Below are 21,680 nucleotides of genomic sequence, written 5' to 3'. Positions count from 1 at the left end.
CTTGAAAAGACCTAAGACCTTGGAGGTCGCATCGCCCGGGCCACCGTGTGGGTCCTGGTTCCGGAGGACCCGGGAGCAGCGCGTCCGCACCCCGTCGTCAGGCCCCGTGGGATGGCAGCCCGTCTGGGGCAGACCCTTACCCCGTGGCTGCGCCCGAGCCTGGCCCCTGCTGAGCCGCTGGCAGCCTCAGGGAGGCCCCCTGCATCCACCGTCTCCGGAAGGCCCTGACCCCACCTGGGCCAGGTGGTGTCTGGCCTCTTGGGAGTTCACTGCCTGGCAGCCTAGTGCGGGCCCGGGCACGCGAGGGGACACCTGGGCATCAGGGTCACTTGCCCGGAGGCTCCCGGGGCCTGGGCCGGAGCCGCCCTCTGACTGCTGACAGCTTCTCTGCTGGGCTCAGGCCTGAGGCCCCTGCACCCAGGACACTGGGGCGATGCAGAAGGGACAAGGGGTAGACCCGAAGGGCCTGTGGGCAGATGTCCCCGGAGGCTGAGGAGCTCCTGCCCGAGGCTCGGAGGCAGCGGCTGTAAGGGGATGCCCGAGGGAGAGCCTCGGGGGAGAGCCACCTGGGAGAGCCACGGGGCTGCCCCCTGAGGGGAGGGCCAGGGCTGCGGAGGTCCCTGGGCCCACCCACGCCCCCGGGACTTGATCCCAGTCTGCAGCTCCGCCACTCAGCCACTCAGCCACACGTTTGGCAGCTTTTCTCCTTTCTCCCAGGCGAGGGAAACGGGGGACAGGCTGGGGGCCGGGGGGCCATGGGTGTGGCTTCAAGCTGCTTATTTATTTATTTAGGAGGCTGCAGCCCAGTGTGGAGCCTGACGCGGGGCTGGAACTCAGGAACCCGAGATCAAGACCCGAGCTGAGATGCAGAGCGGGACGTTCGGCTGACTGAGTCCCCCAGGCGCCCCTCAGGTTCTTACACGAGCCCCTCAGAGAGGTGCCCACCTTCCGGGGTCCAGGCAGCCTGGGCCTTGTCCTGAGCTTGGCTGGGAAAGTGGCCTCAGGCGGTTGGGGGCCCAGAGCTGGGAGGGAAGGAGCCGGGGCTCTGCGGCTGTGGGAGGGGGCAGGGAAGCCCACCTGCCCGGCTGGGTGGGGGGCGAGGCCTGGGGTGCGGAGCAGGGCCGGCCCTGGGCCCGGCGAAGCCACCTGGAGGGTGCGTCTGGGTGCGGGCGTGGGAACCGAGCCCCGTGTGCCCCTGCCGAGCGGCCAGGACGCCGTGGAGACCCCCTCGCCGCAGTGACTCCCCACAACTGAATGCGGTGCTGGTGTCCTCTCCTCCGAGGAGACACGAGACCGCGCCCGCGGCGTGTGCGTGCCAGGGGGGCCCCGAGCGTGGCCGGCCCTCCGTGCTTTTCCCTGCTTCCTCCTTCGCCTTTCTCCTTCCCTTTGTTCTCCTTCCAGAACCTGTCGGGGGGCTGCAGGCCCGGCGCCACATTCCAAGCAGGAAAACGTCGGGCCAGGAGCACAGTGGTTCACGCTGGCTGAAAACCGGAGTTTGTGTCTCTCGTGATAACAGGTAACAGGTGCCTTGTGAGAAGCCGGAGCCGGCAACACCACCGGAGTCCAGGCGTGCCGGCTCCTCTCCAGTCCCTCCAGTCGGCTCAGAGTCACCGGTCGAGGGCACTCACCGAACCCAGGGCCACTCCACACTTTCCGGAGGCGACTGTGTGTCCCCTCCGGGCTGGGGCGCTGAGCCTCTGTGCTCATCACACTCTCTTCTCTCTGCCTCCCTTTTACCGGGTGACGCTGGGGCAACGAGGAAAGCACAGGCGGTGAGCCCCAAGGGGAGACAAGCCCCGGGTTCCTGACCCTTGCCAGCACCTTGTGATGGGAGCAAACGCATGTCAGGGGCTTAGCCCTTTCTGTGCCACCGCCAAGCCCGTCCTGGCTAACACTCCAAGCTGGCTTTTTTTTTTTTTTTTGAAAGATTTTATTTATTTATTCATGAGAGACACAGAGAGAGGCAGAGACACAGGCAGAGGGAGAAGCAGGCTCCATGCAGGGAGCCTGACATGGGACTCGATCCAGGATTTCCAGGATCACGCCCTGGGCTGCAGGCGGTGCTAAACCGCTGAGCCACTGGGGCTGCCCTTTTTTTTTCTTTAAAGTAAAAGCAAACCAATTAATAAATTAATTCTAGCATGATTTGTTGAAAAGACTTTTCCTTGTTGGATTGCTCTGGGGGCTCTCCCGGGACCCCCGTGACAGTGCACCTGTGCACCTGTGTCCGCCCCAGGGTCGACACTTGTCTCCCTACTGTAGCTTCAGTGGGTCCCGACGGCGGGCTCTGGGAGTCCTTCAACTCTGTTCTTTTCTAAGATCCCGTGTGCTTAGCGCTTCCATACAATGTTTTTTTTTTTTTTTTTTAAGTTTTAAAAAGATTTTATTTATTCATGTGGGACACAGAGAGAGGCAGAGACACAGGCAGAGGGAGAAGCAGGCTCCCCGACGTGGAACTCAATCCCAAGACCCCAGGGTCACGCCCTGGGCCGGAGGCAGACGCTCAACCACTGAGCCCCCCCGGGTGCCCCTCATACAAAGTTTAGATTCAGCTTGTTTGAAATGTATCTGCCTGGCCAACGTTGGTGCCAGAGTCACACTGACCTCACAGACAAGGGCCCAGGCCTCTCCTTACCCATGCTCCCAAAGACTTGCTCATGTTCTTCCCTCTTTGAACATTGGATAGAATTTGCCAGTGAAACCACTTGATGCTGGATATGTCTTCGTGGGAACGTTTCCATTCATTTGTTGAAATTATGTAATAAATTGGGCTGTTCCAGTCTTGAATCTCATCTTGGCTCCCTGTCTAAACAACATCTTTATTGAGACATTATTTGCATCAGGAAGTGCACGGTGTTACAGTGTACAGTTGAGTGGTTTTCATTATATTCTCAGAGTTGTGTAACCACCACTATCTAATCCCAAAATAAGGTTAATCCCTGTTAAAAAAAAAAAAAAAAAAGGTTAATCCCTGTTATTCACGGTGGGACGAAGTTGCCACAAATACCAAGTGGGCTAATGCAGGGGCATTGCTTTTTTTTTTTTTAAAGATTTATTTTTATTTATTTATGATAGACATAGAGAGAGAGAGAGGCAGAGGCACAGGCAGAGATAGAAGCAGGCTCCATGCAGGGAACCTGATGTGGGACTTGATCCTGGGACTCCAGGATCGCGCCCGGGCCAAAGGCAGGCGCGAAACCGCTGAGCCACCCAGGGATCCCCTGCAGGGGCATTGCTCTTAGAAGACATGCGTGCACACGCTCACGCGACCTCATGCAACATACACAATAACCCTGGAAATCGAAAAACAATTCATTCTGGTAGATTGTTTGTTTTACAGAAGAGAAAACGAGGTTCTGACATGTTCTGAGAACTTGCCTGAGGCGGCCCTGCCCACAGGTGCGGGAGTGGGGATTCGCACCCCAGCCGGGGCCCCGAACCCCTCCACCCGCCTTCATCTCAGAGGCAGGGCCCCACTTGGCTGGGGTTGTGCAAATATTTGCACATCTTCCAATGACCAGGAAAACAAGAAGTACTGATCTTGATTACAACATTGTTAAGGGGGGCAAATTTGCAAACATAGGATCTTCAAATGGGGCCCAAGGGTGCTTTCGTCACCCCAAGGAGGCCCCCCCATCATCAGCCGCTCCCCGCCCCCCACCCCCAGTCGTCCTCAGCATCTGGCCTGCCCTGTGGTCTCCGTCCCTCTAGTACTGGCCTGGGGATGTGTCCTGATACTTATTTATTTATTTTTTTAAAGATTTTATTTATTTATAGACAGAGAGAGAGAGAGACACAGCCAGAGGGAGAGGGAGAAGCAGGCTCCATGCAGGGAGCCCGACGCGGGACTCGATCCCAGGCTTCCAGGATCACACCCCAGGCTGCAGGCGGCGCCAAACCGCTGCGCCACCAGGGCTGCCCATGTCCTGATGCTTACTAAAGACTCGTTCAAAACACGCTAGATGGAGGTCCAAGTGCTCACAATTTAATTTTTAAATTTAATTCACACAATTTTAATGTTTTCTGATTATGCATCTAGTACGTGTGCGTTACAAGACACATTTTGTTATGTGTAAAATACCATAAAGGAGAAAGAGAAAAATGCATTTTACCCTTTTTGCATTTTTTTCAGAGACAATTAAACATTTTGGTGTTTCTTTCCAGGCTTTTTTTTCTCTCTGAAAAACCACTGAACCAGCTGGCGTGGCAGCCTGCGCAGCCACAGGAAGCCGGCCAGTCTCGCCTCCCCTCAGAGGGCGGGTGCCTGGGGTCCGGACAATGGTTCCCCCGGACCCGACGAGGGGGTCGGGCCCCTCAGGTGACCAGGCTAGGGCTCCAGCAGTTTGGGCCGATCTAACGCCGGCCCGGGCCTGCCCTCTGGGGGCCCAGGGTCAGCGGCCGCGAGGTCCGGGGATGTGCGTGGGCCGAGCTCCCGAGCTGGACGGTGCCCGCCACTGCCGCAGCCCCTCCCAAGGGACCCGCGCCCCAGCCGACCTGCTGCTTCGGGGTCTGGCTGCTGCCCACTCCACCCGCCCCTGGGCCCCGAGCCCCCCGCCCGTCCCCCCTTGTCCCCCGCCCCCGCCCCGTGGGGTCCGCTGAGCGAGGGCTGCCGGACGATCGGCCCCGGAGGCCCCGGGCGCGGGCCTGGCGGCGGCTGGCGCACACCAGACAAGGACACCGTGTGCCCCACATCCAGCAGCGCCGGTGGCCGTGGCGTGGCCTCCAGGCCTGGGTCCATGGACATGAGCCCGGCCCCGAACAGGAGACGGAGAAGCAGAGCGGGACCTGAAAGGCTGAGGCGGCGCACATGGAGCACCTCTTCCGGGAGGCACCTGACCGAGCGGGGGGGACCTGACCTGCGGGGGACCCGTCGCGTCAGCACCCCAGACCCCGGGCGCCGTGAGGGCCTCCTGGAGACTCGGGGGGGGGATGGGGACCCCGGGGCTGCGGGGGGAGCATCACGCAAACCCACATCCAGCGAGGCGGGGTGCAGACCACGTGCAGGGGCACCCACAGCTGACCCGGGGCTGAGACCGGTGCCTGTTTCTGTCATGATCCCTCCGCTGCTGCTGTCATGTTTCTTTTTTTTTTTAAGATTTATTTTTCTTCCTTTTTTTTTTTTTTTTTTTTTTTTTATGATAGTCACACAGAGAAAGAGAGAGGCAGAGACACAGGTAGAGGGAGAAGCAGGCTCCATGCACCGGGAGCCCGACGTGGGACTCGATCCCGGGTCTCCAGGATCGCGCCCTGGGTCAAAGGCAGGTGCTAACCACTGTGCCACCCAGAGGTCCCTTTCTTTTTTTCTCTTTCTTTCTCTCTCTCTCTCTTTCTTTCTTTTTTTTTTTTTTTTTTTTTTTTTTTTTTTTTTCTCTCTTTCTTTCTTTTTTTCTCTCTCTTTCTTTCTTTCTACATAGAGAAAGAGAGGCAGAGGAGGAGGGAGAAGCAGGCTCCATGCCGGGACTCGATCCCGGAACTCCAGGATCGCACCCTGGGCCAAAGGCAGACGCCAAACCGCTGAGCCACCCAGGGATCCCCTATGTATTTATTCTTGAGAGACACAGAGAGAGGCAGAGACGCAGGGGGAGAAGCCGGCTCCTGCGGGGAGCCCGACGTGGGACTCGATCCCGGGACCCGGGGTCACGCCCTGGGCCCAAGGCAGACGATCCACCGCTGAGCCCCTGCGGTCCTCTGCAGCAAGTTTCGAGGACGCCCTCCAGGTGGATCGGGTGAGGTGGCGGCTCGCTGGGTTGGACCTCCCGTAGCACCCCCCACCCCGCCCTGACAGTCTGGGGCCCTCTGGGGACACAACACTTGGCAGAAGCAGCCTTGCTTGATTCCAGGCGACCTTTGGGTGCATCTTCCTCCGGCCGAGTCACACCATCGAATCACACCCGGAAACCAGTGCACACTGACTCCAAGCTGCATCTCTGGGTATTGCCTCCCTGCCCTACACACACCTGCATGGCCATGCACCCCCGAGGACACACATCCATGTACTACACTTGAGACGTGCACACTCCTCAAAATACAGCTGTGCACACATGCGTACTATGTAAACTCACGTGCACAGCCATGCACACCCACATGCCCACGTACACTGCTGCTTACCTCAGGTGCACACCCGTGCCCGTCTGTGTGCGCACACACCTCCACAGACACACACTAGTTGTTCCACAGCGTGCTGAGAAAGTAAGCCTAACAGGAAGACCGTCCTTCAGGGACAGGCTGGTGACATGCTCCTCATTCCCTGTGGGACCTGGCCCCCAGCCCCTCTGTACGCTTGGGCTCACACCAGAGTCCCCACCAGAGTCCCCCGGGCAGCTCAAAGCCGGCAGCGCCATAGGGATCAGAGGCCTGGGGTGGCGCCGTCCTGCGGCAGCAGCTGAGGCGGTGTGGCCCACAGGAGGCGGCGCTGCCAGGTGCTGCCGTGCTCCGTTAAGTCAATGAGCCAACAGAAAGTAATAATCAAGCTTTTATTCACTTGTGGCAACAGCGCAAGGGGCCAGAACGAGGTGCGGCCTCCCCCGTTCCCCTCTCTCCTCCATGGAAAGGCACAAAGTGGGTCAGCTGCTGGCAATGCAGAGGGAGCCCCAAACAAAGGGCCCCTGCTCTTTCTGGGCTTGGGATGGGGTGGGGCAACAGACTGCAGAAATAAGACCTTGGCCAAGGTCTCCTGCAGGCCTCTGGAGGGAGATGCCCTGACCAGGAGTAAGCTGTGTCCTGAGCCTCACTGGGCCAGCGGCCCGAGTCCTTCCTGCAGCTCCCTCGGAGACCACAGTGTTCTCACTGGGCAAACAAGCCGGGTGGGGGGTGGGCGGCTCCCCCCGCCTCCAGAGGCCTGCAGGTGAAGCCTCTGCGCTCGCCTGTGGTCAGCTGACGGATCCTGCACGTGGCCCTGGCCTGGAGCCGCTCAGGGAGCCCAGGCTGCCTGGAACCCCCTCTGTAGCAGGGTGAGGAGGGCAGGAGGAGCCCTGGGAGCCAGATGCCAGCCTGCTCGGAGGCCCTTCCTGTGAGAGCAGGCCTTGGGGGCTGGGCTGGGAGGAGGAGCAGTGTCTCCCCGTCCTGTCTTCTGGGGCAGCCAGCTCTCCAGAGGCCCTGGTCAATGGGGCCACCAGGGGCTCTTGGGGGAGGCCAGCAGGGCGCCCACATCTCCCCGGACGGGGCTGTGGCCACAGAGCTGAGGCCAGGAGGGGTCAGCAACGCTCCTGCTCCCTGGGTTGGGAGCCCAGGGTCACCGAGAAACAAGGTCACTCTGCTTGTGCACAGGACACCAGTCTGTGTCCGGGTAGAGAAGGCAGTGGACAGACTTGAACCTGGGAAGGGGACGTGGCGGTCAGGCCTGCCCAGGTGTGTATGTTGTGGGGGGTGCTGGGCCAGAGCCCCTCCCTGCCGCCCACTCACCGCGTGGGGTCCTGCTGCAGGCTGAAGCCTCCCATCACGTTCACCACGTTATGTGGGTTGTCTGGGCCTCCGTAGCTCAAGGTGACCTGGGTGAGGGGAGGAGAGCAGGTCGCTCTCTAGGGCCAGCTCTTCCCCTGCAACCCCCCATCTCTCTCCTTCCTCCAGAGTCTGGAATCTGGCCAGAAGAGGCTGCTGCACCTCTGGCTTCCAGGCCCCCAGGGGCAGGCCGTCTATCCCCTGCCCCAGCTCTGGGGCGGGGCCCCCAGGGCAGGCAGGGCACGGAGGGCTGAGAAGTGCACCTGCCTGTGACTGCCCTCACCGCCTCCGCTGCTGCCCTGGGCCCATCCACCGTCTGCTTTGAGAGCACAGCAGCCGCCCCTTACCAGGAGCCACCGCACCCAGGCCCCCGGGTCCCAACAGGCCAAGCTCAGGGTCTGCAGCAACCTCCATGCGGTGCTGGGAAGGCCCCCCTGAGCCCCGGGCAGCCAGGAAACCACTGGGTGAAGGGCCAGGCACCCGAGGGAAGAAGAGGGGCAAGTGTGCGGGAGCACCCTGTGGGCTGTACCTGCCGCAGCACTGCGTCGGGCGGCAGCCTCTGCAGGTTCTCCAGGTGGGAGTGAAAGAGCGAGCTGGGCAGCAGGCGAGCCCCCAGCAGCCCCTCCACGATGTAGCCCACCGTGCAGTCGTCCGGTAGCCGCACCCGCTCGGCGGTGCTCATGAAGCTCCCCAGGCTGGCGGGGGTGGGGGAGCCGAAGGTCAGAGCGCTCTCAGCCCTCAGCACCCCCACCCTGGGACTCCCAGCCCGGGCAGCCGTGCCCGCGTGCCCCCCACCTGGCCCAGGGGCTCATCTTCAGAGCGAGGCCTCTGCTCAAGCAGAACCCGGCCCCACCAGTAGCGAACCAGAACTTGACGGTGGTCACCTAGGGGAGAGAAAGGTGCCAGGTGGCGTGTTCCCCAGGCTGCCACTCGGCCGTCCCCCCTGCCCCCCGCTCCCCTGCTCGGCCCGCCTGCCCTGCGGCCCTGCACTCACAGTTCCACCTCCCTGGACCCTCTCGGCGGCCTCGATGGGATGGTCCAGGCTGGGCCGCCCCAGGTACACATCCTGGCTGGGCGAGAAGGTGGCCAGCAGCTGGAGCAAGCCCTTGGGGTTCACGTAGTTGTCGTCGTCCACGTGGCAGAACCACCTGGGGGCGGGGGGATGCTCACGAGCGGGGCCGGGTTAGGGGGCTGGGGGGGGACACTGGGTGCTGTGCGGGCCTCCCCAGCCCTGGACTCTCCCCGGGACGCCGGGGCGCGACCGCCACGTACTTGCGTCCGGACTCGATGAACTTGTCGTACTCCACCGACATCTTACAGCACAGTGCCTGGCGGGTGTGCACGGCCGAGCAGTTGGTATTGATTACGTGGCCGCCTGCCGGGTTGCGGAGACGCGGGAGCAAGAGGGTCAGCGTCGGTGAGGCCCGCCGCCCCACAGACATGAGGCCGAACCGTGGCAGCCTGCAGGCCGCGCCATCTCGCCCAGCTCAAAGCCCCCAGGCCGGGTCCAACTGGTCCAACCAGCCTGGCCTGGACTCACTTGCTGACCTTGTTGCTGAGCCACAGGGCCCGGGCAGGAGACAGCCATTTGGAATCCCAAGCATGCAAAGCCACCCGGGGATGGGGATGTGTGCCTGAAGTGGGGCTGCCAAGAAGGGATGGCTCTGCTGCAGTGTCCTCAGGGACCTCCCTTCAGGAGGCTGAGCACGGCCAGGGGGTGGGGGGGTGGGGGCTGGATGCTGGTGGCAGGTGGGCCTCCTGGCTCTGCTCCCTACCAGCTGTGTGATCCTGGGCGAGCGGCTCCCCTCCCAGAGCTCTGTACCCAGAGGCCGTTTCACCCAAGGAGGCAGAGTGGGGGGCCCTGGTGCACGTGCGGGGGAGGGCACTCACCTCCCTGTAGCTGTAGCTCAGGGTCATCCCCGTCCGTGAAGATGAACGTCTGGGGAGAGACAACCTGTGAGACCCCAGGTGGACCCAGACGGAGCCGCAAGGATGGCAGTGGGTGAGCCTGGGCTGCAGAGCTGGAGCTTCGGGATGAGAAGAGTGTGCCCAGGACGGGCCTGCACGGCTGGGGTTGGGGTTGGGGTTGGGATGGGAGAGGGCAGGTGGCATCCCAGCGGCGGCTGAGGCCAGGCCTGCTCTCACGTGTTGTCTGTGGGGTCTTGGTCCGGGGTTCCCAAGAGAACTCACCAGGTCAGGAGCCCCGCTGGGGCACGAGGCCAGGGGACCTGGGTCCCCACCGATTCAGGGCAGGGTTCTGGCCATCACTCTGGGGACGCAGCCGTGGGCGGAGGAACCCAGGGATGGGGGACAGCGGTGCCAGGGGTCGTGGACAGCTGTGGTCCTGGGCTGGGAACCCCGTGAGGGGCTCTGGGGGCGTAGCGGACCTGGGCGATGGGGAGGTCCTGGGGGTGGGGGACCCAGGGGTGGTGGGTCCCGGGGGGATGTGGGGCCTGAGGAATGGGGAGGTCCAGGGGGTGGGGGGTCCTGGGGGATGGAGGACCTGAAGGATGGGGGCCTGGGGGACGGGAGGTCTGGGCGATGGGTCCGGGGCCGGGTCCTCCCCGGGGCAGGAGCGCGAGCCGCGGGTCCGGGGCGAGGCCCACCTGCTGGCGGGCCCGGGAGATCCAGGTGCGCAGCAGCAGCCCCAGGCGCGGCCCGTGGTTCTTCTGCGTGGTCTTGACCGCGATGAAGACGTCGTCCGGCCGCAGGCGGGGGGCGGGGGCGGGGCGGCCGGGCCCCAGGGTCGGGGCCGGGGCGGGGGCGGGGGCGGGGGCCGGGGCGGGCACGCGGGGCAGCGGCAGCGGCAGCAGCAGCAGCGCGGCCAGGGCGGCCGCCAGCGCGAGGCAGGCCCGGCACAGCGCCCCCCGCGCGCGGCTCATGCGGCCGCGGGACCCGCGGGCACCGCCCGGCCCAGGCTGCGCCGCGGCCCCTTTAAGAGTCGCCCAGCCCTCCGCGCCCCGGAAGCGCTGCCCCGGAAGCGGTCGGCGCTGCCCCGGAAGCGGTCGGCGCGCCGCGGCGGGGTGGGCGAAGATGCCGCTGCCGGTTCAGGTGTTTAACTTGCAGGTAACGAGCCGCGGACCCGGCGGCCTCGCGCAGGGTCCCCGCCGTGGGCCCGCAGGCCCGGCCCGGTGCTGACGCGCCTTCCGGCTTCAGCGGCGCCAGCTCCGCGGCGGGGGCGGGGCAGGGTCGGGGCGGCGTGAGGGCCCGGCCGGCCGCCAGCGCCGCCTCCTCGCCCGGGACCGAGCGGGGCCGCCCGCCTCCGGGCAGCAGGTCGGGGCTCCTCCGGCCCGTACGCTGCTCCGCGAGGCGCCTTCCAGGGCGGGGGCCTCCCCGCCGCCCGCTCCGCTCCGCTCCGCTCCGGGACCCGCGGGGGGCAGGAGCGGGGCGGGGGGGCCGGGACGGGATCCGCCGGTCGAGCGGCCGCGGGCACAGCCAGCCCTGGGCGCAGGGGGCGTGTGGCCCTTCCCGGCGCTGCGGTTCCAGCGCCCAGGTGCCCTCCTGTGTTGCAGGGGGCCGTGGAGCCCATGCAGATCGATGTGGACCCCCAGGAGGACCCGCAGAACGCCCCCGATGTCAACTACGTGGTGGAGAACCCCACGCTGGTGAGGAGCCCGCGGGCCGCTGGGGTGGGGCCCGGCCGCGCCCACCCCCTCCCACCCCCTCCCACCTGCCAGGCCCCAGCGGCTCTCCCAGCTGAGCGCAGGGCGGGGGGGGGGGGGGGGGGGGGTGGGGGGGGGTGGGCCAGCCTCCTGAGCCCGGGTCAGAGCTCAGCCCCCAGCACCCAGCGCTGGCCCCGCTGAGCGGCCTTTGCTGGCCAGCCGTTCCGGTCACCGGCTTCGGGTCTCCTGGACGCTGCAGGGTCAGCCTTGGGGCACCGCTCCCGACCTGGCCCATTTGGCCGGGGTTGGGATGTGGGGTCCTGCCTCACAGTCTCCGTCCCTTCCTGTCCCCTCCCCAGGACCTGGAGCAGTACGCAGCCAGCTACAGCGGGCTCATGCGCATCGAGCGCCTGCAGTTCATTGCCGACCACTGCCCCCCGCTGCGGGTGGAGGCCCTGAAGATGGCCCTCTCCTTTGTGCAGAGGACCTTCAACGTGGACATGTACGAAGAGATCCACCGCAAGCTCTCGGAGGCCACCAGGTGAGCCTGGGGGCTGGGCGTGCTGTGGTACCCCTGCAGTCCAGCCCCAGCAGGGCCCTTCCTGTGCCCCCCGACAGCACCCCGTGCGGTCACTCAACAGCATCGCTGCCTCCACGTGACCTGGCCTGTCTGGGTAAACACCAAGCAAGAACAGTGAACAGCAAAACGGGCTAGGTTCACTCTCCCTGCTGTGTGGCTGGCTGTGCACCGCCCTGGTGGCTTCTTGTGTGCACACGACACCGACTCTGACGTCCAGCAGAGCTCATGGAGACGGCCGCTTGCTTCTTTCCTCTGGGCCTAGCTGCACGCATGGCCCTTTCCTGCAGGGTGTCCCCCCAGGCTGTGGGTCCCCCATGTTCTTGTCTTGCTGGGTGGTCGCTTAGCAGGAGCCAGGTCCCCTGGGAGACACCCCCCCCACACACACCCACCACCGGCACATGGAGTCCTGACGTCCAGGAACCTCCTCAGGGAGCTGCAAAACGCGCCTGACACCATCCCAGAGAGTGGCGTGGAGCCGCCGCCCCTGGACACGGCCTGGGTCGAGGCGACACGGAAGAAGGCCCTGCTGAAGTTGGAGAAGCTGGACACAGATCTGAAGAATTACAAGGGCAACTCCATCAAGGAAAGCATCAGGTGCTGCCCTGGGGCTGGGGGTGGGGTGGGGGGTAGGGCCGGCAGGAAGGGTTTACATCAGGTGCTGCATGGGGGCTGGGGTCCTGGGGGGCGGGGCTGGCAGGAAGGGGAGCATCAGGTGCTGCCTGGGGCTGGGGGTGCTGTCCTGGGACTGGGGGGCGGGGCTGGCAGGAAGGGGAACATCAGGTGTTGCCCCAGGGCTGGGGGGCTGCAGGGCTGCATGGCTCTTGGCCCAGGTCCGGTCCGCTCACGTCTGGGCCCGTAGGCGTGGCCACGACGACCTGGGTGACCACTATCTGGACTGTGGGGACCTGAGTAATGCCCTCAAGTGTTACTCCCGGGCCCGGGACTACTGCACCAGCGCTAAGCACGTCATCAACATGTGCCTCAACGTCATCAAGGTGGGCCCTGCCACGGTCGCCTGGGCGGGGGAGGGGCCGCAGGGCAGCACTGCCCGGCAGCCAGGAGGGGGCGCCCCAGGCTGAGTCCGCCCGCCCACCCACCAGGTCAGCGTCTACTTGCAGAACTGGTCTCACGTGCTGAGTTACGTCAGCAAGGCCGAGTCCACCCCGGAGATTGCCGAGGTAATGCCGGCCTCCTGTCCTCCCTGTCCCAGGACCACTGCGGCCCTGCTGGGGTCTGTCCCGTCTGCCCTCGCCCATCTCAGGCCCCCTCTCAGTCCAGAGCAGGGCCCGGGAAAGGATGAGGGCCTGGAGGCCGTAGGCTCATGTATCCCACCTTCCCCTGCAGCAGCGTGGGGAGCGGGACAGCCAGACCCAGGCGATCCTCACCAAGCTCAAGTGTGCTGCCGGTGAGAGCCCTGGGGCAGGAGGGCGCCACAGCTGACTGCAGGCGAGGTCGTGGGCCCCATCAGTGCCGAGGAAATCTCCTAGCCCTGCGTCCGTTCCGTGGCCCCAGGGGTGCCTGTCTGGCCTCTGTCCTGTGTGGGGAGTCCACCTGTGGCCAGGGCTGGAGGGGTGGCTAACAGCCGGTGCCCTGCACAGCCCGGGGCAGGTGGGCCTGGGGCAGGTGGGCCTGGGGGTCGTTGGCAAGAGTGGCCGCGGCTGTGCATGGCTTCTGGGCCCTTGATGCCAGGAGAACGGGGAGAGCGCCCAGTGAGTGCTCGTGGGTGCCGCCACGTCTCCATGGCCAGATTCTGCCCCTGCCACGTAGGAGCAGCTGCGGTGGGAGAGGCTAGGGCACGTGTCCGTGGCCCCATGCGGCTCCAGCAGCTTCCCCTGGGCTCCGTTCTACCCCCAGGTCTGGCCGAGCTGGCTGCGCGCAAGTACAAGCAGGCTGCCAAGTGCTTCCTGCTGGCTTCGTTCGATCACTGTGATTTCCCCGAGGTGAGGGGCAGGGAGTCTCTGGGGCCTTGCAAAGCAGGAGGGCGGCTCGTGGGTGGGACTGTGTTGAGGGGAACCCCTGATGGAGTCCTGGTTACTCTTCTAGTGGGTGGTGGGTGGGGCGGGGGGTCACCCAGCCTGTGTCTGGGCTTTCTCTTCCACTTCTGTCTCGACCGGCAGTGACCCTATGTATCCAGACCTAAATCCCTTCTTGCCCTTCAGCTGCTTTCCCCCAGCAACGTGGCCGTCTACGGAGGCCTATGTGCCTTGGCCACCTTTGACCGGCAGGAGCTGCAGCGCAATGTCATCTCCAGCAGGTGGGTGGAGAGTGGGGTGCGAGCCCTGCAGCCCGCCCCTCCCGGCGGGGTGGGGGGTCCTTTCTCTGGTCCTGTGCCGGCCAGAAGCCAGAGGACTGGTGCTCTTGGGGCCTGTGGGGCTCCAGTTCCCCGCCCTTGGCCTTCAGGGCAGCTGTGCAGGTGGGCAGGTATGGGGCCAGCTCTGAGGGGTCTGCACCTGCAGCTCCTTCAAGTTGTTCTTGGAGCTGGAGCCACAGGTTCGTGACATTATCTTCAAATTCTACGAGTCCAAGTACGCGTCGTGTCTGAAGATGCTGGATGAGATGAAGGTGAGGGCCCGCTTGCTCCAGGGGGCCAGGCAGCAGGCGGGGCAGCCGTGCCTGACCTGGTCTCCTCCGCAGGACAACCTGCTCTTGGACATGTACCTGGCCCCCCACGTCAGGACCCTGTACACCCAGATCCGCAACCGCGCCCTCATCCAGGTAGAGGTGGGGCAGGGAGGCCGAGGCAGGGCACCGCAGGCAGGTCTGGGAGCTGCAGGTGGCTGACGCGCCCCCTGCCCCGCAGTATTTCAGCCCCTATGTGTCTGCGGACATGCACAAGATGGCCACGGCCTTCAACACCACCGTGGCCGCACTGGAGGACGAGCTGACGCAGCTCATCCTGGAGGGTCTCATCAACGCGCGCATCGACTCCCACAGCAAGGTGGCTGGGTGGGGCAAGGCCATGGGTGCGGGGAGGGGACCTGAGGCCCTCAGCACCGTTGAGCCCCGCCCTACCCTTCCCCCCGCAGATCCTGTATGCCAGGGACGTGGATCAGCGCAGCACCACCTTCGAGAAGTCCCTGCTGATGGGGAAGGAGTTCCAGAGACGTGCCAAAGCGATGATCCTGCGGGCGGCCGTGCTTCGCAACCAGATTCACGTCAAGGTGAGGGAGGGGGGCGGCCCTGGTGTGGGGAACAGCGGGGTGGGCACGCGCACACCTCCTGGCCTGAGCAGCTGTGTCTCTGCCACAGTCCCCACCCCGAGAAGGGAGCCAGGGGGAGCTGACGCCGGCCAACAGCCAGTCCCGAATGAGCACCAACATGTGAGGGTGCTTGTCGGCCTTCAGGGCGGTCTACACTCCCGCGCCCCCACCTTCGGACTCACCCACAGGCTCCCATCGCTCGTGCGTATGGCCCTTGTGCAGGTCCCCCCCACCCCCGGGCTTCCACATCCAGCTTCTTGTGCTCCCTCCACCCTGTTCCCCACGCTGGGGGCCTGGCGAAGGGGGCTGCTGCTCGAGGCCCTTCCTGGGAGGAGAGAGCTGTGGGGCCCACCGTGTGCCCCCCACTCCGAGGCCCAGCCTCCCTGTTGTCGCGTCATTCAGGGTTGCAGACAAGTTCAGTCTCAGCCCATTAAAGGGCAGCCTGAGAACACCCCCCTCGTGCTGTTTGTTCTTGCTACGGGGTCCTCTGAGACGCGGGGTTGGGCCGGGGGCCAGGGCTGCCCACCCTGATGCAGGCAGCATCGCACCTGGCAGCTGGTTCCGCGTGTCCACGGGCCGCTCCACCCTCCCAGCTCACGGCCTTGCTGGGCCTGGGGCCTCACAAAGTCTCCAGCTCTCAGATCGCACGTCTTTGAAAAGATTTATTGTTCACTTTTGAATACACGTTGCGAGGAGGGGACAGGTCCAGCCTGGGAGCCTGCTCCCTGGTGCAGCATTTCCGGGCTCCCAGCGGAGGCCAAGGGGAAGACCAGCTCATCCTTCTATGTTGAGTAGCGGGAGGTTCCCTGAGAAAAGGCATTTCCTTAAATGGGATGTGTTGAGGTCTCGGCAGCGGTCCCAGGGCTGGGGGGCAGTGTGCCGGGCGCCAACTGCCCTTCAGGCCAGGGCACTGCCCACAACCTCAGGAAAGCCACCCGGCTCCCCAGATCCTGCCGGCTGAGGCTCCTGCAGCCGGGACTGGGCCCCCTTCCAGGCTAGAGACTTCTCCAGTTTGGTTTTAAAAAGCAATCCGTGACCTGGCAGAGGAGGAAAGAGGTGGGACTCAGGAGGCCGAAGGTCCCACTGCCCTCCAGGGCCTGATGGCAGCAGGTGCCCCTCACCTGGGCAGTCGGCAGCCTCTCTGAAAGCTCGCTTCTTGCAGCAGCCCCGGCACAGGTTGAACACACACCTATTACCCTGGACACAGGGAAGCTAGTGAGCCTGTGGCTGATCCCCCCCCCCACCGAGCAAGCTCCCCAAAGTGCAGGGCTGGCCACGAATAGGAGGGCTGCACCCCTGCGCAGGGCCTGCCTTCTCCCTATGAGGGGCTGTCCTGAGGTGAGAGGCAGCCACCCCCCTCGGGCCCTGCCCTCAGCAGGCAGGGGGTGCTGGCCTGGCAGCGGGGACCGCCCTGCCCGCCGCCCCCCACCGCTGGGCTCTGCCCTGGGCAGCAGAGCCATGCTCACCTTTGGGTTTCCGCACTGATCACACTTCGCATATTTTGCTGAGAACAGAACAGAGGCAGATGGCGGCTGAGCAGTGAGCCTGCACCCTGCCGCGGTGTCCTAGTCCTGCTGGGAGCCCCAGCCGCCCAGGGAGCAGGTGGCAGGCAGGGCTGCGGGCCTTCACACAGCAGCCTCGCCTCGGGGCCCCCCACCGCTCTCCCCGGCGCAGCTTACGCTTCAGCGAGGGATCGAAGGTCTTGTGGGGGTTCCTCAGCTGCTTCTTCTGCTTGTTCTTGGAGAGCACGTCTGTGCCGCCCTCCTCCTCCTCCAGGGCCCGCTTGCTGCAGGCTCCCCCGTTCTCCTTGCTCCCTTCCCTGGGCCTGAAAGAGCAGGGCAGCGGGCAGAGCTGGGGGCACCCGCGGGAGACGACCCGCCAGCCCGGCCCCAGGGCGAGGGCGTGCGTACAGCGCCCCAGCAGCTTGGCGCTCGGGCTGCCCAGGCCGTGGCTGGGCCTCAGAGGACCCGGTGGAAGCTCAGGGGTGTCAGGCTCTTGCCCCCAGGACAAACCCACCCGGGGCCACAAGCACTCACGAGCCACCTTATGGAAACATAACAAAGCTAGAGCCCTTCGAGAGGGGTGAGACGCAAACCTGGCATTGGCGGGCCCCTCCCCTGCGTGCATCGTGCCCCCACCGGCCCACGGGCTGGTATTCAGCTCACCCTGGCCGGAAGTAGGGCTGGCAGATCCAGTGGAAGAAAGGCAAGCCGCCGGAGGGCTTCTCTCCCTCCTTCTGCCTGGAAATGTCCTCCTGCAAGAACCCCGGGGCACTGCGGGTCAGGAGGCTTGGTCCCCTTCTGCCGCGGCAGCCCGCCAGCCCCACCAGCCCCGTCGCCTGCCTGACACCGCAGCTTCAGCTCCTGGTTCACCGCCGTGACACCCTCCAGGGTCTTCACTTTGGCCAGCTCCTCTCGAAGCTCCTGGTGCACCTGCAGCCTGAGACAGAGGCTCCGTCGCCCAGAGCCCACCCCCCACCCCCACCCCCCCCCACCCCCCCCACCACCACCACCAAGCCCTAGCCCTGCACATGGATGGGGGCTTGGTCCTTCTGATCCGGACCCCACTTGGTAGCAAGCTTTCCCACTGAGTGTTTCCAGAGAGCTCCCTCTAAACCCCGAGACCCCAGGAGAGGCTCAGACCCAACAGCGTCTGGCTCGGGGAGGAACTCACGTGTGGTGCCACAGCTTGAAGAGGTGGGCCCGGACGTAGGACAGGGGGCAGGGGTGCTGCCGCACGATGTCTAGGTACTCCTCGGCCAGCTCCCACACGGCAGGGCTGCGGCCCTCAAACAGGGCAGGGTTGTGCAGGTTGCCCTCTGTGGGGTATGGAGGTTGGGGCTCGAAGCTGTGGGCGCACATGTCTCAGAAGGATGACCCCCCACACACACACACATCATGCCAGGGACAGCCGTGAGTCTGAGGGCTCAGGCCCATCAGGCAGACGGGGCCCTGCCTCACCTGCACTCATGACCCCCTGAACCCCTGTGTCCTGGATGCAACGCTCCACATCCCGTAGGCACTGGATGTTCCCGTTGGCAAACACGGGGATGGCTACTGCCTTCCTGTCAGGAGCAGGTGGACAGACCCTCAGACGACAAAGCCCCTGTCCCTTCACCCCCACGCCAGCACTCCAGCCCCCAACTCCACAGGCAGGTGCTTCTTCTCCCACGGCACCGCCCTCCCCTGACACCTGAAGGGTGGGCCCCTGGTCTCGGGGCCGGGCCGCATCCCCTGCCCTGGGTCAGCCCCCATACTCACCGCACGGCCTTGATGTGCTCCCAGGACGCAGTGCCCGACAAGGGCCCCTTCTGCTCCTTGGTGCGCCCGTGCACAGTCAGCAGCTATAACACAGCAGTGCCTGGCTCTACCGTGCTCGTGGCCACAGACCCCCAACCAACCCCAGGGGATGCTCTTGCTTTGGCGTCAGCTACCCATGATGACCTGAGCAAAGCAGCCTTGGGGCTCCCATGTCCCATGCATCCACCCAGGACGCAGAGCGGACAGGCCCAGCCCTGTTCAAGGGCCAGTGTTCCTAGGCGGGGTAGCACCCGAACTCCAAAGGCATCAGGGACGGGTGGGCGGGCACCCACCTGACCCCACGGCTGGGGGCAGGTGGGGAGAGGGCAGCTGAGGCCTGGCACCTCCCCCCGACCAGTACCAGCCCCTCCTTGGGAACATGCAGCTCACCCACCCTCATCGGGCCTCAACTCGTGGTCACCACGACTGCAGTCCACCCCAGTGCAGCAGTGCCCCAAGGATTCTGGGGATGAGGACCCCTCTGTACCCAGAGAACACAAGGCAGGGGAGCAGCACACAGCCTGCGAGCCCACAGCCCTCACCTGGCAGCCAGCCTTCTCCAGCATCTGGGCATACTTCACGGTCTTGTCAATCTCTGGGAAGACACGGATCTTGCATGTGACGGGGACAGAGAGTTTCTCATGAGCCAGCAGAACTGCAGGAAAGGAGAGTGGGCTTCTGAGAAGTGTGGCGTTCGCTTCAGGCCGTGAGGAACCACAACCAAGCCCCGCTGGAGCACCTGCCTCCATCCCCCAGAGTGCTGGAGGGGCAGGATGGGGCCAGAACACCTGCCGCCAGCCCTCCTGTCAGGCTCGAGGACGTGCAGCTGGCGCAGGACAGCCGACTTCCCAGCCCCTTCTGCAGCAAGTGAGAGCACCAGGGCCAGGACTCATCAGCCACCGTCTCGGGGCTCCTTCGCCATGACCCAGCCTGACCCCCCCACCCGCAGCACACAGCCGACTCACTCATTCTCTGGAGCAGGTCCCACTCCTCCTGCAGGAAGGCACCATAGTGACCTGTAAGAGACCAGCATGGCCCTTGGCCCCCCTCCTCCTCTTGCACCCACACAGGCCTCGAGCCCCCAGCCAAGCCGGTCCCAAGGGGCAGCAGGGCCAATCGTGGACTTGGGCAGTTTCTGAGCATCACACCTGCGGGAGGAGCTCCAGGGCACCGCACACCATGGCTGCCCGGCAGTCTTGGACCAACCAGCAATCCCTCGGACTCTGAAGAAAACCTCCGGGCCCGGAGCCAGGGCTGACCTCTCGCCTGCACACCTGGCAGTGTGACAGGTCACGAGACCTTCTTCCCACCAGGAGTGTTTACCCACAGGGAGCTTGACGACTGCCGGGCACCGTGGCCAGCGAGGAGCCTGAGAGCCAGCAGAACCCTGTCCCTCCAGGTAGGGGAGCAGAGGAAGACTGGGACGCCACCTGCACGGCCCGCTGCCACCAGGAGCAGCGCCGGGCCCTCCGCCAAGCCCACCCACACCCCAGCCTCCAGCGGGGCACCTGTGCATTCAGGGCCTGGCCCCCGCCCCGGGCAGTGCTCTACATAGCGACAGGAACTGAGCTCACCTCGCTTGGCTATCATCTGCGGGCAGCCCAAATTCAGGTCGATGGCGTCACAGTAATCCTGAGCCAGGAGAGCCGCCTGGACGAACACCTCTGGGTCATTGGCACAGAACTGGGAGACACAAACGGTACCTCAGCCCCCAGCCCCACAGCGAGTTCACGTGGGACCCATCAGGGCTGGGGTCCCTGGGGCTGACGCGGGACGGCATCGTGCCATCCTTGGTTACAGGATGACACGAGCCCTCCGGAGGGTGAGCCAGATTCACGCTGGTCTCCACGGCAACGGAAAGCTGGGATCCCTGACTTTAGAGACTAGAACGTTCTTCAACAGGCGGCACCCAGAGCGCCCCCCTCCAAAGCTGGGGCAGCACCCGCTGCGCCACAGCACCCCCCAAGGGGAAGCAGTTTCTGGGAGATGCTCCACCTGGAGTTTGCCGCCACTGCCCCCCACCTGCACAATGAGAGGCCGGTCCTCGGGGCACACTTCGCAGTACAGGTTCTCCTTCCGGTAGTTGGCATCGCGGACGAAGACCTGGGCGTGCAGCATGGGGGTGTAGCAGAGCTGGGCCCCGTGCCGGCGGCTCAGCAGCCTCCAAGCCAGCTCACTCTGGTCCACCATGGGCGCCACCACGTGGCGAGCGCCCCCCAAGGTGCGGCTCCAGAACTCGAAGCCCTGCAGCTTTGGCATCGCCTCGGTCCTGGGGGGTGGAGGGGGAGCAGCGGCTCAGCGGGCGGCGCGGGCCGGGCCCAGGCCCCTCGGGCGGGCCCAGGACGGAAACCCAGGCCCATCCCCTTCCAGCAGAGCCCCCGCATCCCCAACGAACCCGGGAACCCGCCGTCCCAGCCCACGCCGCGCAGCTCGGGGCCCCGGGGCCAGGGGGACCGCCTGCCCTCCGTGCCCGGGAGACGGCCGCCCAGACGCTCGTCCCCACGAGCGGCCCGGCCCGAGCGCGGCCACCCCGGGGCACAGTCCCGGCCACTGAGCGGGCGCCCTGGGGGTCGGCACTTCCGGAGGCCCCGAGGCGGCCGGACCCGCGGGACGCCCACCTGCGCCCGGGCTCGGGCTCCTCCGCGACCGCCGCCGGGCCTCCGGGAGCCGGGGGAGGGCTCCCTCGGGGCCCGCAGGCCGCCACGCCGGGGCCGCCGCCCGGCCCAGGGCTCCGCGCCGGGGCCGCCGGAAGGTGCCTCCGCCAGGGCGGTCCGGGCGGCCGGCGGTGCGGCGGGAATCGCGTCCCCGGGAAACCGCGCCGGGCCGCGGAGGGGCCCCGCCCCGCGGGGTCGGAGGTCAGAGGGTGGAGGTCGGCCGGGCCCCGCCACGGCTCGCCCGGGCGGGGAAGGGCGACGCGCCGACCGCGGGCGCCGAGTTCCACTCCGCGTCCCCGCCTCTCTCCCAAACGGGCTGCGAGCGCCCCGCGTCGGCCCCGCACCGGCGCCCCCAGCGAGCCCCCAGCAGCCCGGAAGTGCCGCAGTCCGCGAGGCCACACCCCCGCACTTCCGGGGCCGCGCGAGGACCACCCGCTGGGCGCGGGGCAGGCTCGCGACGCCGCGCACGCGCAGAGCGTCCCCCGCCACGGGGGCTGGCGCAGGCGCAGGCGCAGTCGGGAGGCGGCGGCGGCGGCCGGGGCCCGGGGGGGCCGACCTTACTCCCGGCCGGTCCCCCCCGGGTCTCCCCGACCGCTCCCCGAGGACGGGCCGCCCGTCACCCCGACGGACAGGCTGGCGCCCGCCGGTGCGCCCTGTCGGGGCCCGAGCCCGCGGGTGCATCCCCGCTTCATTTGCATATTTGGGCAGGACGCCTGGAGCAGCAGGTGGAGACGCTTTCCAAGTCTCGTCCCCAAAATCAGTGTTAAAGCAGGACTCGACCCAAGGCACAGACATGCACAGCGCTTTGAGAACAATCACTGACCGTCGGGGCCTGGCTGGGTCGGCGGAGCTGGGCGGGGTCAGCCCCTCGTTGTCTAGAGATTACTCAAAATTGTCAGAAAAAAATG

At 65.5% G+C, this 21,680-nt stretch overlaps 3 protein-coding genes across 10 annotated transcripts; 1 reads left to right on the top strand and 2 right to left on the bottom strand.

The window, feature by feature from the left end:
• Positions 1 to 6,459: 6,459 nt before the first annotated feature.
• Positions 6,460 to 10,319, bottom strand: RFNG (RFNG O-fucosylpeptide 3-beta-N-acetylglucosaminyltransferase). Its single transcript, XM_038546272.1, has 8 exons — positions 10,044 to 10,319; positions 9,328 to 9,376; positions 8,710 to 8,812; positions 8,432 to 8,585; positions 8,233 to 8,321; positions 7,967 to 8,132; positions 7,402 to 7,487; positions 6,460 to 7,313 (listed from the first exon to the last, which is right to left on the bottom strand). The coding sequence occupies exons 1-8, from the start codon at positions 10,317 to 10,319 to the stop codon at positions 7,232 to 7,234; spliced, it is 1,005 nt and encodes a 334-aa protein (XP_038402200.1). The 3' UTR covers positions 6,460 to 7,231.
• Positions 10,320 to 10,377: 58 nt separating this feature from the next.
• On the top strand, positions 10,378 to 15,272 carry GPS1 (G protein pathway suppressor 1). 2 transcript variants are annotated; one of them, XM_038546271.1, is made up of 14 exons: positions 10,378 to 10,503; positions 10,950 to 11,042; positions 11,399 to 11,580; positions 12,049 to 12,213; positions 12,479 to 12,614; positions 12,720 to 12,797; positions 12,967 to 13,024; positions 13,474 to 13,559; positions 13,779 to 13,873; positions 14,076 to 14,181; positions 14,254 to 14,334; positions 14,420 to 14,557; positions 14,646 to 14,780; positions 14,869 to 15,272. In XM_038546271.1, the coding sequence occupies exons 1-14, from the start codon at positions 10,471 to 10,473 to the stop codon at positions 14,941 to 14,943; spliced, it is 1,461 nt and encodes a 486-aa protein (XP_038402199.1). In that variant the 5' UTR covers positions 10,378 to 10,470; the 3' UTR covers positions 14,944 to 15,272. The 2 variants fall into 2 exon arrangements, with proteins under 2 accessions (XP_038402199.1, XP_038402198.1); XM_038546270.1 differs by having other exon boundaries at positions 12,964 to 13,024.
• Positions 15,273 to 15,454: 182 nt separating this feature from the next.
• Positions 15,455 to 20,865, bottom strand: DUS1L (dihydrouridine synthase 1 like). Of its 7 annotated transcripts, none has more exons than XM_038546263.1 (15): positions 20,737 to 20,865; positions 20,141 to 20,387; positions 19,693 to 19,801; positions 19,267 to 19,392; positions 19,084 to 19,134; positions 18,661 to 18,773; positions 18,080 to 18,162; positions 17,780 to 17,883; positions 17,493 to 17,637; positions 17,162 to 17,258; positions 16,985 to 17,073; positions 16,499 to 16,644; positions 16,286 to 16,323; positions 15,941 to 16,008; positions 15,455 to 15,625 (listed from the first exon to the last, which is right to left on the bottom strand). In XM_038546263.1, the coding sequence occupies exons 2-15, from the start codon at positions 20,375 to 20,377 to the stop codon at positions 15,457 to 15,459; spliced, it is 1,575 nt and encodes a 524-aa protein (XP_038402191.1). In that variant the 5' UTR covers positions 20,378 to 20,387; positions 20,737 to 20,865; the 3' UTR covers positions 15,455 to 15,456. The 7 variants fall into 7 exon arrangements, with proteins under 7 accessions (XP_038402191.1, XP_038402192.1, XP_038402194.1 ...); XM_038546264.1 differs by lacking the exon at positions 20,737 to 20,865 and adding an exon at positions 20,514 to 20,535; XM_038546267.1 differs by having other exon boundaries at positions 15,464 to 15,625; positions 15,941 to 16,016.
• Positions 20,866 to 21,680: the final 815 nt, after the last annotated feature.

The sequence above is a fragment of the Canis lupus genome, chromosome 9, assembly GCF_011100685.1.
Source record: "Canis lupus familiaris isolate Mischka breed German Shepherd chromosome 9, alternate assembly UU_Cfam_GSD_1.0, whole genome shotgun sequence".
Classification (NCBI taxonomy): domain Eukaryota; kingdom Metazoa; phylum Chordata; class Mammalia; order Carnivora; family Canidae; genus Canis; species Canis lupus.
The sequence above is the reverse complement of the archived record's forward strand: the minus strand, read 5'-3'. Positions and strand labels throughout refer to the sequence as shown.